The sequence below is a fragment of the Eucalyptus grandis genome, chromosome 7 (assembly GCF_016545825.1).
Source record: "Eucalyptus grandis isolate ANBG69807.140 chromosome 7, ASM1654582v1, whole genome shotgun sequence".
Taxonomy (NCBI): Eukaryota; Viridiplantae; Streptophyta; class Magnoliopsida; order Myrtales; family Myrtaceae; genus Eucalyptus; species Eucalyptus grandis.
Genome location: NC_052618.1, coordinates 39806139 through 39823221, shown reverse-complemented (window position 1 = coordinate 39823221; position 17083 = coordinate 39806139). Strand labels below are relative to the sequence as shown.

Here is a 17083-nt window from a genome sequence, read left to right as displayed (position 1 = left end):
TGTTGACACTTGAATTTTGCTGACATATTTTTATAAATACATAATAAATAAATAAATAAATAAAAAGAGGAGGGAAAGAAAGTTCAAAAAAAAAAAAAGATTTTTAAATCCAGTCCATTCATCAAGCCTGCCCATTTTGCTCTGACCCGGTCCGTCAACACAAAGGCCAATTCGCAAATCTTATTTGGGCTGTCCAGGTGTTAGTTAATTTCGACCGAAAAAGGTATTGGTTCCACGAGCTCAACCCAGCGGTTGAAGAGTCCATAAAAATAACTAAAGCCTGTCCGAGCGAAACGAATAATAAAACCCGGCCCTTTCTTTCCGGTTCCATCTCTTCTCTCCTATTCTTCGCTAATGAAATTCACGGAGAAGTACGTTTAGTTCCGCATTTTGAAAGCCCTTAGGGAAAATATGATAATTTTGGCAATTATTTAAAGAAGTTTTAGGCTAAGGGTGCGTTTGGTAACGATTCATTTTCAGGAGTAGATTATGATCGAACCGATTTTTTTTTATTCCATTTCCTAACGATTCTAAAGATTTTAAGTCGTTTGGTAATTGTTCAAAATTTCTGATTCTGGAATAGAATTGCGATTGGTACCGTGCTCATTAATTCTGTTCTTAATTTTTAAATAAATTTTTTTACCTTTTTACCTTTTTTCTTTTCTTTTTCATTTTTCCTTTTTTTTTTTTTTTTTTTTCATTTTTCTCATCTTCTTCTTCTTTCTTGTGGCCTACGACCTCATCGGAGCGTCGCTGGCCCTCGTCGACTAAGACTCGCCGATTGCTTTGGGCGAGGCTCGCCGTGGCTAGGCCGGGCTCGCCCGGCCACCGGTGGGGCTGGGCAAGCCTCGGGCCAGGCGTCGCGGCTTGCCCGCCACCCTGGCCCCGGCGAGGCTTGGCCTCGCCAAATCTGGTGAGGCCAAGCCTCGCCTGGTGGGCTTGCCTCCGCGAGCTCGCCTGATCGGCGGCCGGCAGCGGCGGTGGACGGCGGCGACGGACGGTGGACGGTGGCGGCGGTGGTGGACGTCGGTCGCGAGATGGCTGAAGGGAAGAAAGAGGGTTCTTGATTTTGATTCTCAAATTTGTTCCCAAAACAAGAATCAACTTTTTTTGGTTCTTAATTCTATTCCCAATCTGTTCCAGGGAAAAAAAATTTTACCAAACGCAATTTTAGGCCCAAATTGATTCTGGGAACAAAGAATTAGAATTTGGCCCTGTTTGGATGGTTACCAAACTTAAGGGAGGCTGAAAGCTCAAGGTAGGTGATGATTTACCAAGTTTTAAGCATTTTTGAATGCTAAAACAAGAGTTAAATGATTTTTCTTCCAAAACTACCCTCACAAATTCATTAATTTCCGATTTTGCCCCTTGTCGCTATTGTTCATCTTCTTTGTGTAGAGCGGTTGGCGAGGGCTAATGAGATCACATCTAACCGGCAAAGGGCCAACTAGGTCGTGTGACCCATGAGACTATCGCTTTTGGTCTCATGACCACCCAACCAATTCTCGTTGGGGGTCACTTGAGGTCGTATAACCTTAGCCGATAGTTGTCGACGTTAGATTAGGCTGGCTGGCTGCCTAAGCCCTTCAACAGAGCCAGGAAGGGTTCAATTTTTGTTCAACAAAAAGGAAGAAAAATTGCAGCCAACCTTTTACAAAAAATGTTTACCAAACATAAATAAATATATATATATATATATATCGAATGTAATTTGCACAAACGCTTTTGCATTTTTATAAAACCTACTTTCAAAGTCCAACCAAGAGGGTAAAAAAGTAGCACGAGCGAAGCAAAAATCTAGCTGGGAGGCGTCACGCGTTTGCAATGCTTAACAGAATCTCGTTCACTCTCTCTCTCCCTCTTGCTTCCTCTTCCTCCATCGGGCGTTCATTATCTTTCCTGGACGAGTTTTCTTGTCGCATGAGCTCTCCCCATACCTCCCCGTACGAAGCACCATTTCACCTAACGACTTGATTTTGATCTGTGGTGAATCGAGCTGAGAGTTTCGCCCTGGAAGGAGCCAGAACCCTACACACTTCCTTTGAGAAAAACAACGGCGACTGATGCTCGATTGGACTCGGATCCCTCACGTGAAGCTCATCTCCCACCTGCTACAACGAACTGCTAAGTTCTCTCATTTTCTGATTTTCATTTTCCGATTCAGTCAACGGCATTTATCCTGAGCCTTTTTCCGAACTTCCAGCGATTTCTTCATCGATTTTCCGTTGCCATCGCACTCCTAACGCAGAAAGCCATCACCAAAGAGCACGGTTCGCTGAGAGCAAGGGATTCATCATGCATGCACTGATCAAACGAAGAAGCTCTCGGTAGGAGTGATTTTCCTTCGACTCGACTCGCGATTTTAAGCGAATCGATTCTTGTGGCTGTGGCCGTCGTTGACAGAACTTCATCGCTGTGACCCGCTTCTGCCGTTTCACCCTGTTCCATTTTTGAACTCCATTTTTGCCGCTATAAACAAAGCAGAGTCTGTAAATTTTAGCTGCTGCCAGGTTGAAAACCGGCCATGATTTGGTATCCATGGATGATTTGAGCTTGCCGTTATGATTTTTGTGGTCGTCTGGTTTTTAAACGCTGCCTCGTCATTGTGTTTAGAAAACTAATTCGAGATACCCACCGCCTGTTTGACCAAATGCTAGAATTGGATCTGTGTGAATTTGCCTCTCTTGTTATTAGTCACTACGAATCCATATATTCTATGTTGTAGTGATTGCTTTGTTAATTGTTGCACATGATTTCTGATGTATGAGTAATTGCGGAATGCCTTCATGAATATGTTTTTCTCTGCTCTTTGTTTGGTATATTCCTTTGGTGTTTAATTTTGGTTGTTGGCAAGGACGGAGTGAAAGGTCACGTATATGGATTCTCTGAGAATGTTCAAGTCTGCTTTCCTTGTGGTGGATCTGTTGTTTATTTTCATTCCAGCTTGTTTTGGTAAAGTCGAGTTTTGGGTCAAAGTGCGGCGAACAATGGTGGCTGAAGGTTGATGATGGCGTATTCTAGTGACTCAGGGTGAATGATTGTGGAGGGTTTGATAATGAGCATGTATGGAATAATGATGAAGTGCATTCTTGTTCATTCTTTGATATGATACATTGCAGATTTCCATTTATATTTTGAGGGATTCTCCGTCTTGCATTGAAGACGGTGGAGGAAAAAGGATAGAAGTAATAATAAACAAAAGAAAAATAAAAGAAAAAACTTTCTGTTCATTGATCAATCCACAAATCAATTCCCTATCATGAAACGAGGGCTTAGGGTTAATCCATTTGAAAAAACCGCAATCACCAACCTTTCCAATGCAAGCAAACAATTCAGATTCCAGCACAACACAATGGGCAATACTAACTGCAATGTGACTGGTGAATGGAATAATGTGAACACGTAATGACTCCCCTAATATGTGGTGTAAAATCATTAGCTATGTAAACTCGTAGCTAGCCGGACTACCTAAAGGGAAAGCCAAGACAAAGATATCTGCTCTTTTGTAACTCGGGTCTTAAACTATTGTAATCTTCTTGCCCTGGCATCCAAAAGTATATTGAGTTCAACAAAAACGATGCACTCAGCAAAATGATCATGGCAAGCAAATCGAATAAGCCCATTAAATCTAACTACGACGGCCTTTGCACCAAAGTTCATATAAGTATCCCAGTCCCAGGTTCCCAATGGTACCTTCAACTACTGCATTTGCAATGAAGTTACAAAATATTGTCGGTATATAATCTTGATCAAGTTATAGACATTCGGCAAGATTTAGATGCACCAAAGGTAAAGGAAATGTAAAAAGATTGCAATATTGAATAATGCAAAACATAATCGATTTGTTCCGATGAGCATGTCACATAAAGAACCACAACTTATAACACAATTTTGAGGGGTTATAAAATACTGGCCATGGAGCAAAGACTCTAAACAGGAGTCTTGACGAGCCAAAAAGGGCACAAACTCTCGTAAGGGCATTAACATAGAGCAAAAAAAAACACCACACAATACAAGCAACCTCGAATATGGAACAATTTGAACTTGTAATCACTCGCCTAAGATGAATCAAAGATCCATTTAAATAAATCTTGTAAAAAAAATCTTTATTCCCTGTAAATGCCAGTCAACTCTGTTTAACTTCCACAATCCAAATAAGTAGCCACGCAGAATTTTTAGTTAGGGTATTTGATAGAATCATGACAAAGATAGATGGATCATGATATAAATTTGAAGATTTTCACATAAATTAAAGTTTTGAATTAATTTATCAGGGCATAATTTGAGATTTTTTGTTACCTTTTGTTGTTGAGTTATTTTTTTGGCATCTCTCTTCTCTGTTCCTTTTTAGTCAAAGATTCTCCTGCTCTGGATGATGGTCAAGCTAATGACAGTGCTCCACGTCATCCTTGTCAGGGGAGAAAATATCACATACACTAATCCATACACAAGTCCATTCAATGAGTGACATGGCCCATTGCAGCCACGGCTTCTGTGAGCTTAAGGTCAAGTGACACCATGTCAGTAAGATGTCAAAGGTGTTTTGGGTCCGAAATCTTTTGAACCGCTTGGGATCAAAGGTGTTTGATGCATTGAAATCTTTTGAATTGCTTGGGATCAAAGGTGTTTGATGCATTGAAATCAGGTTTCACGGCGCTGGTAAATCATTGTGCTAGGATTCAACTTCCTCTTTCCTCCCCAACCCCTAGTGGAACTGGTACATTATTATAGGAACCAAATGGGCATCACAATCAAAGCTTAAGATTGTGAATGCAAGTCATCAGTTAGGTATAACCCGCTGCCGCTTGTCGATGAACAGAAGTGTAGAGATCTGAGGATTCCATTAGCAATTTTGATTTAGGAGGGAGAGGGAGGATTCTTTTGAACAACAATGTCCAATCTATACACATTAAACGCCAAGCCAAGGATTCATTAAAAGAGTTTACCATAGGTCATACTAGTCGCTTTAGCACTTAATAGCAGGTAACCTTGCAATTTTTGTTGCTCTCGAAGGTGGTTTTCTTCTGTCTAGACCGGAAAAAAAAGTGCTTTTCTTCTGTCATACAAAGGAACATCCGAACATACATGTTTTTCCTTGCCATTTTTTGCTCTTTTTTTGTTACTCTTTCTCCCCTGTTTGGGTGGATTGGAGCAGGAAGGACTAAATGTAAGAGAACCGCACCGCGTTTGTCCAAACTGGGAATTCACGTATCTCTATGTATATAAATATGTCGTACTGAATCCTGTCGAGAGGAACTTCTAGTTATATCTTGTGTTGTGGATGTGCGTGGCTTGTGATGGTGTATGCTTTCTCTTGTTTTCCTTTCAAATAGAAAGGTTGTGAAAAATCATGACAATTAACGTCTTTTAGGAATAGTGTTGTTTTCCCTTCTCCAAATTGACGAACTCCGGGAACAAGCATCAACTAATTGCAGTCTGTGACGAGAGAGGTTGATCTCCTGCTGCACCTTTAGGAACTTTTGATCAAGAAAATATTAGTTGCAATTGTGTTGCCACACAGCTTTTGCACAAGCCCACTCAATGAGAGACACGTTGCTGTGAGGCTGCTCTGTCAGCAAGTCTCCTCTCCTCTCTAAAGACCCCACTCTGCTCTCTCTTTCCTCTCTCAGTTGTGCCTGCGACAATGCCCTAATCTCTCTCTCCCCTTTGCTCTTTCGTATGACAAATCACGATGCCGTCTCTGACTTGCTGCGTCCGTCGCCTCTGCCTAGAGAAATCAAAGGCATTCACTCCCTACATCACCTCTTGTAGAGCCCCCGGGGGGGGGGAGAATTTGCTCCAAGACATGTTTGTTAGCATCAATAACTCTTAAAAGAAGGAACTTTTTCACAGACTCTATGCATATGAAGTTTCCACAATCCCTAGTAAAATCCACAGTTCCTCCAATACTCGGAAAAACCCAGAATGAAGTAATCAATTGCTGCTAAAACCACAAGAAAGGGTTGCATGCTTTAGTCTTGGAAAGGAAAAAATTATCTAAAAAGTTATAAATTTATTGCATTTTTACCAATTCGGTCATAAACTTTTTAATTTTCCTAATGAAGTCGTAAATCTTTTCACTTTTTACCGGTTGAGTCTAATTGATCAATTTTAATCAGAATTTGCTGATGGGTACACTAATGCTAATGTGGATAACATTTATTATTTTTTAGTTATTTTTTCTTTTTTTCTCTTTTCTTCTTCCTCTGTCAGTCACCTAGCCTCTGGCGACTAACTAGAGGCTATGATCGGCAAGGGTCGACCTCGCAAAGAATTGGTGAGGGTTGACCTTGCTAACCTTGGGAGAGGTCACCCATTGCCTGCTTCACGAGAGGGCGAGGGCACCTAACCCTTGCCAAATCTCGACAAGGCTAACTAAATTGGTAAAAGTGCAAAATGTGAAACTATTTAGAATGCAATTGATAAAATTAAAAGATTTAGCATTGAATTGACAAAAGTGTAATAGGTTTAAAACTTTTGGATAATTTTCCATCTTGGAAACTAATACACATAAACTTATGAACTGCTTATGTTGTAATAAAAACCCTAGTCCTCTTCTTCCCACATAAAAAAACTAATTGTAACACAAATATCTACCAAATTTAAAAATGCAAAAAAAAAAAAAAATCAAAAGAAATCATTAACCTGCAATGAGAAAAATGGAACTGCACGAGCGAAAAGGGGAGATTTCGGAATTGGATATGAAAGGTTGGAGCTTCATGAACCGAAAAAAAACCAAAGAACGAGAAGTAATCTCCACGAATTTAGCAAAACAAGGAGAGAAATTTAAGGAAGACATGCCTCATTCTCTTTGAGGAACTTCGATAGTAATGTTGTTTTGACTGAACCGGTCAGTTTTGGGCATTCCATAGAGTGGTCGATTAAGTTTTTGGTTCCATAAAATTGGAATTGCTGACTTTTTGTCTATAAATGAGAGATATCATGGTATCGTTCCCATCGTTGCAGTCTGATGAGTCTCTGAGTCTCGTCCGAGTTCTCTTGTCCTCGCCTTGCAAAGATCAGAGGTGAGCTCCTCATCGTGTATGTTCAATACCAGAGAGGCCATGAGGGTCGTGTCGTGCAAACTCAATCGACAATTAAAAATAGCTCTAAACCTATTGCATTGTGTTTTAATTCAAATCTAAACATTTTAATTGAGTCAATTTAATTTTAAACATTTTTACATCTTGCTAATTGAGTCAATTTAGTTAATTTTGGTTGAAAATTGCAAACATGAATTTTCATAGATCCATCATTCGAAGGAAATTGCGTCAAGAACTATTTACAGTATTAAAGTTGGATATATTCACATCATATCATATGCATTTTTTTTTGTTATAAATGGTTTATTAGTGTAAATAAATCTAAAATTTCACAAATAGAGATGATAAAAATGTTTCGCAACACCCTTACCTATTTTATTTTTATTTACTTTTTTTATTTGTTTTTTCCTCTCTTTTTAATTATTATTTTTATTTCCTTTTCCCCTTCTATCATTCTCTAATAAAATTTTATTAAATAATAAACTATGCTAATATACTTAAAAAACTAAAATTCCTAAAATATGCATTAAATATAAATATATTTATATTTATATATTGAATTTATATTATAAGATAGAATTAAATTCAAATATAGAAATACAAATAAAAATAAATCGGAATTTTTTTTTGTTATTTTGAATTTCTTATATTCGAATATTATTTATTTAAATTTTGTTATTTTAAGAAATTTGTTATTTGAGAAAAATAATTTTCCTATTTTGGATATTAAAATATCTTATCCACATTTATCCTACCTTTTCGTAAGATAACTTTATCCGACTTATATTCCTTTTATATCTAATTTTCTCTTGTCATGAGCAGGTAAAACATGTAGGATATAATAAATTTCCTATCATGAAATTTATGATTGTCAAACGCAGTCTTAAGTCTTTATGCATAAACTCACATATTATTTTCCATTATTTTTCGTTAGCAAATTTTTTCCGTAATATTGTAATTTGAGTAATGTTTTAAATTTTGGCGTTTGTTTTCTTTTAAATGCAAACCAACATACTCTTATCATTCTTTCACGTGATCGAACATCGACTTATGGTTATGGTGAGCTGACGAGCTTTTGTGGATTGGCCAGTTGCAAAACCCAACCTCACCTGGGGGCAAAATTTAACACACGAATTTTTACATCGCTCCATGTTCATTGAATTAGGAACGAACAGCTCAGGAAACAAAGTTAGGGTGCGTTTGGGAACCACTTCCCAAAGCCCCTTTGAAGCCTAAAGGTACTTGGCCAAATGCTAGGCCGTTTGGGAAAAAATTTGAGCCCGCATTCGGGGAATGCCAGCATGTGTGAAAGCCCAAGGCGGGGGACCCGCCTTGGGCTTTCAGCTTTTTTTCATGCCCACACGGCACTGTTCATAACTTTTTTTTTCCAAAATTGTCCTCACGAATGTTTTGTTTTTCCGGTTCTTGCCCTTGTGTCGCAACCTGTTCATCTTCTCTCGGGGATTCGGTTCCGCCGATTGGGAGCGGCCATGGCGACCGCTAGAGGGACGCCGGCGATTGTCGGGGTGGCGCGACCGAGCCTTGGAGATGGCGCAACCGACGGAGGTGGCGCGACAGAGGGCCGGGTCACCGCAAACCCGATCTGGGCGGCGGACGGTCTTCTCCTTGAGCTTCTTCTTCCGCGAGCGGTCGCCGCGACCGTCGCCCGGACGAGCGACGCGGGCGGTGGCGCGACCGCCGCGACCCACGGCAAAGTGTCCGGGTCACCGTGACCCGGATCTCGGGCGCGAGGTCGCGGGAGGACCTTGCGCCCCGATCTGGTTGCGCGACCTCGCGGCCCTCGGATCGGGTCGCGGCGGCGTCGCGCGACCTCCGCGACCTCGCCGCCCCGGCCAGGGCGGCGCGGCCGCGACCCGGATCTGGGCGGCGAGTCCTCCCGCGACCTCGGCGCCCCCCAGATCCGGCGTCAGGAGGTCGCCGGAGGTCGCGACGGCGTCGCGCGACCTCGCGCCCCCGATCCGGCGTCACGGAGGTCGCCGAGGTCGCCGAAGGTCGCCGGCGGCCACTCTGCCCTTTTGGTCAATTTTTTTTAATTTTTCTTTTGATAATTTTTTTTTTTACCACAAAGATCTTTTGCAAGTGTAATTTCCCAAACGCTATTTTGCTCAAAATACTTTACAAAGAGCTTTCAAAGTCAATTTACCAAACACGGTTGCGTTTTGGAAAACACCTTTTGTCAAAGGTATTTGCGTTTTCCTAAAGACGTTAAAAGTAGTTTCCAAACGCACCCTTAGTCCCTTGGTTTCCTCGCTGCAATCATCAATATGAACTTTAATCGGCCATCGACGCCTGTAAAAAAAAAAAAAAAAAAAAAAGAAAAAGACAAAAAAAAAAAAAAAAAAAAAGAGGATGGGCACGGTCTAAGTCTAAAAGGAGCACCCCCTCAGGCGCTAAGGTGGTACTGGTACTGGTACAGTGGTACATACTTTTTACTCAAAAAGTAAATGAAGACAATCAATCTTCCAGCAGAGATCTGCCCAGCAACGGAAGCTTCCCCTCCGTCGTGCTCGCGGTCTGTTCCGCCTTTCCTCCGCCGCCGTCGTCGCCGCTTGCGGCCGGCTCTGTCCTCCCTTTGCAGTCGGCTCGTGGTCGGCCCCGTCCACAGCCGAGCCGAGCCGAGCCGAGCCGAGCCGAGCCACCGTCGTCACGGCGGCGCGCGGTCGTTTCCCGTCCACGGCTCGCGGGGCGGCTCCGTCCACCGATCAGGCGACCGCGGCTCGTCCGTGGCCTTGAGCCTTGGCGGCGAGCTCGAGATCCCGATGGCCATGGACTGCGCTCGGTCACCAGAGGGCTTCAGACCTGTCCATGCCCGGCTCGTGATGCGGACAGAGCTCAAATATCAAGAAGAAAAGCAGAGGAAGCAGAGGTCGTGTTCGGGAAGACGGAGCTGACCGCAGAGACGGCGGAGACGACGCCCGAACGCGTTCGCCCATGGACGAGCGCCGACGATTTCGGCCGTGGGGGGCCGGATCTCAAGATCTGGAGAACGACGAGACAAGGCGGAGAGAAAACAGAGGCGGCGGGCCACGCTCGGTCAGACGTGGAGGGTGGTCAGCTTGGCCGCCGCGGCGCCGGCTACTCCGCGGGTGGCGACACGGCGGGGGAGGAGCGGAGGTCGGCTGGCCGGGCGGCTGTGGACGGAGGAGGTGGAAGAAGAAGAGAGATCTCCGAGGTGAAGACTGAAGAGAGAGAAGAACGGAAGATTTTTAAATTCTTTCTTCACTTAGATTCCAGGAGCCGACGTGGCGGTCGATGTCAGTATATTAAATTAAAAAAAAAAAAGGCCGCCAATGATGACCACGACGTGGTGACTGGTGAGTAATGGATCAATCGCAAGCGAGAAAACGGCAAAAGAACATGTGGATATCTATCTTTTCTCAGGGTGGGAGACGCACGGAGAGAGACAGAAAAGAGATTCCAGGATCATTGATCACGAGCTGACGGATTCCCTCTTTACTCTCATTCTCCAGCACTTTTACCACCGACCCGTCTCTGGATAGTTACAGCGAGCCTCCCCACCCTCTCTCTCTCTCTCTTCTCTTCCCCTCAGCAGCCCCATCGCAAGAACGCGAAGCAGCGTACCGTCCAACGAGATTTTCCTTCTTTCTTGAATCTCCTCCTCCTCCTCCTCCCCTTTCTCGAAGCAGCGTGCCGTCCGCGAATTGCGTCCTCTTCGGCGTGCACCGAATCAGCTCCCTCACCATAACCACCACCTTGCGGGCCTTAAACCCCGAACACCGCGGCCCGGTCGTTCCGCTCCCCCTGATCGGACGCGCCGGGTTTCGCCACCCGCCTAGCGGAGCCACAGTGTCGCCGACGCCGCCGACGATCGAGGTCGTCCGCCGTGTCGCTGGAACCTCAGCGACGAAGCTCTCGCTGCTCCGTTGCGTCGCGCCCCGCTCACGGCGGTTTCATGTCCCGGTAGCTGCGTCGTTGCTGCGTCGTGCCGTTGTGCCGTGGCTCGCCTCTTCGGGCCCTGTCGGATTGGACCTGTTCGCATCCCGTTCTGTCTTGCCCTGCTTCGGAATCTTGGCCCGTGGAGGTAATAACCTTCGCTGCGCAACTGGAGTGCCGGTTGTGTCCTCGTTGAGTTTCTAGTTGTTGAACTTGTGGGATTGCGATTCTCCACATGGAAAGGTTCCTAGTTTATGTCTGTCGTCAATATGAGATTTTCCATGGCCAGAGTGTGTTATAACTATGGATGGTGTGTTGAATAGGTGTTAAGGAGGTAGGCAAGGTTTGAATAAGGACAGGGGATGTGTTATGCGCAAGATGGGTGTTCTATATGCTTGCTGGTATATGCTGGATGCTTGGTTATGAGCTGAGTGGGTAAGTTGATCAAATTGTCGTGTGTGAGAGAGTGCTATGTGCGCGCTGGGCAAGTGATTTTTAGCTAAGTTCTGTGTAAGAATGAGCAAGCATGGGCCTGTAATGAATGCATGCCTGATATCCAAAAGTGAATGGTATAATGTCTGTATGTGGGCTTGCTCTGTGTGTGTGAGTGTGTGTTTTGAAGTTGCTGGCATGTTAATTGGATGTGTGCACGTCTTACTTTTTGTGTATGGCGAACGAAAGAGGATTTATGAGCTGCGATTTTGAAGGTCCAAGAACTGCGATCTCCAGTTCCTGGAGCTGCAATCTGCGGCTCCATAATGTCATAGCGATTGATCTGTTGATTGCTCTGTCTTTAAATAGTAACCTTTTAGCTTACGTGTCCAGTTTGAATGAGAAACATAGAAGTGCGGAAAATTTTCTCATTTTTAGCTCAAGAACCTTATATTATGGTCTATATTTAATTGTAGTTTGGTAAATTGTTCCATAATGTTTTAGTGAGAACTCTTGTTTGGGTTGCTGGAGTTACCAGCAAAAACCTTGTTTCCTTCTTCATCTCTAGATTTAATCTGTTGCCCATGGTCATATTTCTTTTCTATGGTTTCCCTGATGGATGGGGTTTTGTATTGACTGTCCTTCCAAAGCTATATTATGAACTAAATGACATGCCTAACTTTGGACACTCAGGTTCTGGTCTCTCTCCATCAGGCTGTTATTCCTCAGCTGTCTAATCCCATCATGTTTTGGTGAGTTTGCTTCCAGAATTTTTTGTTTGTTTGCTCTTGAATTTGAAATCTCATGCTCAAGAAACTTAAGTGGTAAACTGAACTTTTGCAGTGATTTGTTGAAGAAATCATACGACATTGTCGGAGTTGTCAGTGTCATGGCTCTCAGCAGTCTCTTCATCCTCATGACGCAACATGGCTTAGATTACCCCTACTATTATGAAAAGGTTTATGCACTATTGCAACCTTCCATCTTCATTGCAAAACATAGGGCGAAATTTTATGAAGTAATCTTGCACTGATCACATCTACTATATTATTTGACTTTGTATCATTTCTCCAACAGTCCTGCATCACATCATTTTTCATGAATATGTGATATATGTCTATATGTGACCTAGCATACTCTAAATTGTTATGGAGGCATGAGGTTTAGCAATGATCAAGGGTGTTTAATTGGTGTTTGCTGTGAACGATGTTGAAGCAATATGTGAACCATTTGTTTTGGCAACTTAGATAAAGTCAAGTTCTTTAGATGGCTGATATGCAAGTTCATGTAGGACTGGGCTTTAGTAGAGGAGGTATAGCTACACAATGGAGTGATTTGGACCTTTCTGACATGAAGCTGACATTTTATGAATGCTTTAGTGGTTTCATTGCTTTCGTATGTTGACCTGCTGATTTTGTCGAGAGACATATGAATGTTTAAGATGATAAACTTGAGAGTAGAGACATTCTATGCCACATTCATGCTCTTCTGAACCTTTGGATTGCTTCAACTGCAGCTGCTTGTTTCCTGCTTAAGATCACCGGTCCTTCCAGCATACTTGGCTGCGCTGGTTGTTGTTGCACCAATCCTCAATCTCTTTCAATGGCATCCTTCAATCAACTGTTTGGTGCACAGGGTACATACTTGGGCCTTGTGCTTGGTTTTAGTTTTTTGTTGCTCTTTTAATTTTGGTCCCTTCATACCTGTCCGGATTTATTTTTAATTTTTGCTTGAAATAAATTGTGCAGCTCATGCATTTGCTCTTCTTCTTCTTCTTTTTGTTTTGTTTTGTTTTGTTTTTTTTTTTTTTTTTTTTAAATTTATTAATTTAATTTAATTTAATTTTTTAATTTTTTTAATATAGAACTCTGGAAACCTGCACAATACTCAAGTTTTGACACTTAGATTCACATTTTAGATTTCATTATTTTTTGTTTGTTAAACATTTTTCTATAATTTTCTGAAATTCGAATAACGTTTCAAATTTGGGAAGCCAACGATCATGCTATTATTCTTTGATCAAAGAGGTGTGCTATGCGTAGAATCTCACCATCTTTTTGGTGAATGTGGTTGTGCAAGTTCCCTGGGATGTTTATTCTGGAACTCTTGGGATGTTTATTCTGGAACTCTTTTTACCTCCTTCTACAATTCTTTTATTCCAACCCCACTTAGTGGGGAAATGGTTACACTGTGGTTTTGCGGGATTCTTAGTGTTAGTTGGAAGATTCTCACTAGATGCATTTTAGCTTCCAGGGAAGAAGTAGAAATTTATGATTCAACTGATCAAAGTAGTAACATAGTAGTTTCATTACATTCTTTGAAACACTGATGATTCGCATACCGTTTTGAAATGAAGTAGCCCAGGTTTTTGGGTAATGCATTACCTGACTCAAAAGCATTTTAATCTATGGATTTCACTTGAAAGAAAACATTATGATTTATATGAACTTATGGGATACTCACTGTAATTGAAAGAGAATGCTGTGCACTTCTCAACTTGCAAGCTTTGGCAATTTGTGAGTTTCAAATATTGATGTGGTTGTTGTTTGTTTGTAGGAAGAAAGTAATGACTTATTGAGGATGTTGTTGTCTAGGTAATGACACGATGTAGGGTGCAGTTACAATGGTATTGCATGCTCTTTGAGAACCCAAAGGATTTGGAAAAAACTTTCATGTTTGTTAAATATTCCCAAATGTGATTTGTGCTGTTTACTGCATTGAAAGCTGATATGTGTGGGACCCGTGCTTTGTCGGTTTGTAGGCTTTCTTTTGCAATTCTGGTGTTCCACGCCCCCCGCCGCATTTCAAGCATCTTGTTCATGATGCTTATTACTTCCCTTATGTTCGCCATTGATGGATATACTTCCTCTAAATAATTGACTTAAAAGACATTTTGTACTGTCTAGTGAGGAACGATATATTGTATGATTGGAGCTTAATATATTTGTCTGAGCTGAATCTGTAGAAGCAGATTTACCATTAATTTTGGTGAAAGGGTTGCTCTGTTAGCTTGGGTGAGATACTGATGTATAAGAAAGGATGAGTTGTAGTCTTGGAAGTTAATATTTTTTGTGAGGATCTACCTGGACTCTATAGAGTATCTTTTACGTTTAATTCTAGTAAATGATGCTTCTGTTCCATTGGTTGCCCTCTATATCTCACACACGCACACATTTGTGGAGATGTGCAGGAGGATGGTGAATCTGAGGCCAAGGATGATATGAAAGAGCAGATTGTTGGTAATAGAAATGACTCAACTGGCATAAATTTGCCTAAGAAACGCGGTTTTGATCTTTTCCATGATGCTAGTGGACCGTCCAAGTCATTAAAACCAGAAGTTGACCTAAAAGAGAAAAGCATGAATCTTCTGTATATATTACTGGTTAATCTACTGCCCTTTAACATTTTCCTGGTGGGTCTCTTCAACTTTTTCCTTTGAATATTCAGTGTTTTGTGTGCTTGCGTTCTAATTATAGAAACTGGGTATTTGCTTTTCTGTTTAATATCTCTACAGGTATTCTCTGCCACCAAAATAGCTAAGAAGATAAAATTGATGTTCACTAAATCATGGATTTCATTTTTGAGGTTGCCACTTCCACTTGATGCATATAAGGAGGTATGTCCAGAAACTTATCATTCATAATGATGCGCATGAAAGTGTCCAGATCATCACTCTGAGCGGTGTCCCTGGAAGCCCTGACCACTGGTTCATTGTGTTTATGTGATGGTTTGACCATGCAAATGGAGTAAAAGATGTTGGATTTATTTTTGCATCTTGCTACATCAACATTTGCAAAAAAGTTTCGAGTGCTGGTTGACTGGTGCAACCATGTATGAAAGAGCCTTTGCCATTGAATATCCGAGTATTCTTCATTGCTCGGTTATTTGCCATGTAAAAATATAGAAAATCTAATGAACTCCTTCATGTACTCCGGGGCCTAACTTATTTGTACAAGGAGATGGAGCTTTCTACAGGCCTATTGTTGAGTAAATTTATTTTACCAAAAAAAAGAAAATATAGAAAATCTTGTCTTTTTTTTGAGCGATTATCTAATTTGGCTCATGAACCTTATAGTATGGTTGGCATTTGATAGTAGTTTGGTAAAATGTTCCATAATATTTTAGTAAGACCTCTTGTTTGGGGTGTTGGAATTACCAGCAAAAATCTTGTTTCCTTCGTCATCTCTAGTATTGGCATCAGTTAATCTCTTGCCCATGGTCATGTTTCTTTTTCTGGTTTCCATGATGGATGGGATGTTGTATTGACTATGCTTCCAAAGTTCTGTTATAAGCTAAATGACATGCCTAACTTTGGACACTCAGGTTCTGGTCTCTCTCCATCAGACAGTTATTCCTCAGCTGTCTAATCCCGTCATGTTTTGGTGAGTTTGCTTCCAGAATTTTTTGTTTATTTGCTCTTGAATTTGACATCTTTCTTGCTCGAGAAACTTGAGTTGTGAATTGAAATTTGGCAGTGATTTCTTGACGAGATCATACGACATTGGTGGAGTTGTCAGTGTCATGGCTCTCAGCAGTGTCTTCATCCTCATGACACAACATGGCTTAGAATACCACTCCTTCTATGAAAAGGTTTACACACTATCGCAACCTTCCATCTTCATTGGAAAACAAGGGCGAAATTTTAAGAAGTAGTCTTTCACATATTGCTTAACTTTGTATCATTTCTCCAAGCAGTCCTGTATCACATCAGTTTTCATGAGTATGTGATATATGGCTATGTGGAACCCAGCATACTCTAAATTGTTGTGGAGGCACGACATTTAGCAACGATCAAGGGTGTTTAATTGGTGTTTGCTGTGAAGAATGTTGATGCAATAAGTGAACCATTGCTTGTGGCAAGTTCTTTAGATGGCTGATATTTCACGGAGTACTGTGACTTAGTAGAGGCAGTAACGCTATACAATGGAGCGAATTGGACCTTTCCTGACATTAAGCTCACATTTTTTGGATGCTTTAGTGGTTTCATTGCTTTCTTATGTTAACTTGCTGATTTTGTCGATGGATTTATGAATGTTTAAGATGATGCACTTGAAAGTAGAGACATTTTATGCAGCATTCATGCTCTTCTGAACCTTTGGATTGCTTTCTGACACTATGCTATTTATTAACTGCAGCTGCTTGTTTCCTGCTTAAAATCAACCCTCCTTCCAGCATACTTGGCTGCTGCTAAGAAACTGAGTCGACTAGCACTCTCTGTGCTTCCGGTTGGGGCACTTTTTATTATTGCTTCTAGCTGCAATCTCTTACAATGGCATCCTTCAATACCTGTCTGGACTTATTTTTACTTTTTGCTTGATATAAATCATGCGGCTCATGCACTTTGCATTTTTCCAAATGTAGAACTCAGGAAACCTCCACCAAACTCAACTTTTAACATGTAGATATTAGATTGCATTATTTTTTGTTAGCTAAACTTTTTTAAATTTTCTGAGATTTGAATAATATTTTAAATTTTGGTGTTTTCTTTCTTTTAAATGCAATCGATCATGCTCTTATTCTTTGATCCATTGTGTGGCTATGCATGTAATTTCACCATGTTTGTGGAATGTGGTTTCACAAGTTCTCTAGGATGTTTATTCTGGAACTCTTTTTACAACCTTGTATGATTCTTTTTTTCGAACCCCACTTGATGGGGAAATGGTTTCACTGTGGTTTTGTGGGATTCTTTGTTT

General features: G+C 41.5%; 1 protein-coding gene across 1 annotated transcript; it reads left to right on the top strand.

Moving 5' to 3' along the window:
* The first annotated feature begins 10383 nt into the window (after positions 1 to 10383).
* LOC104415908 (protein NUCLEOLAR COMPLEX ASSOCIATED 4-like) lies at positions 10384 to 16888 on the top strand. The gene is made up of 9 exons (XM_039316448.1): positions 10384 to 11106; positions 12084 to 12142; positions 12234 to 12348; positions 12907 to 13026; positions 14581 to 14802; positions 14905 to 15006; positions 15714 to 15772; positions 15866 to 15980; positions 16526 to 16888. The coding sequence occupies exons 2-9, from the start codon at positions 12135 to 12137 to the stop codon at positions 16790 to 16792; spliced, it is 1008 nt and encodes a 335-aa protein (XP_039172382.1). The 5' UTR covers positions 10384 to 11106; positions 12084 to 12134; the 3' UTR covers positions 16793 to 16888.
* Positions 16889 to 17083: the final 195 nt, after the last annotated feature.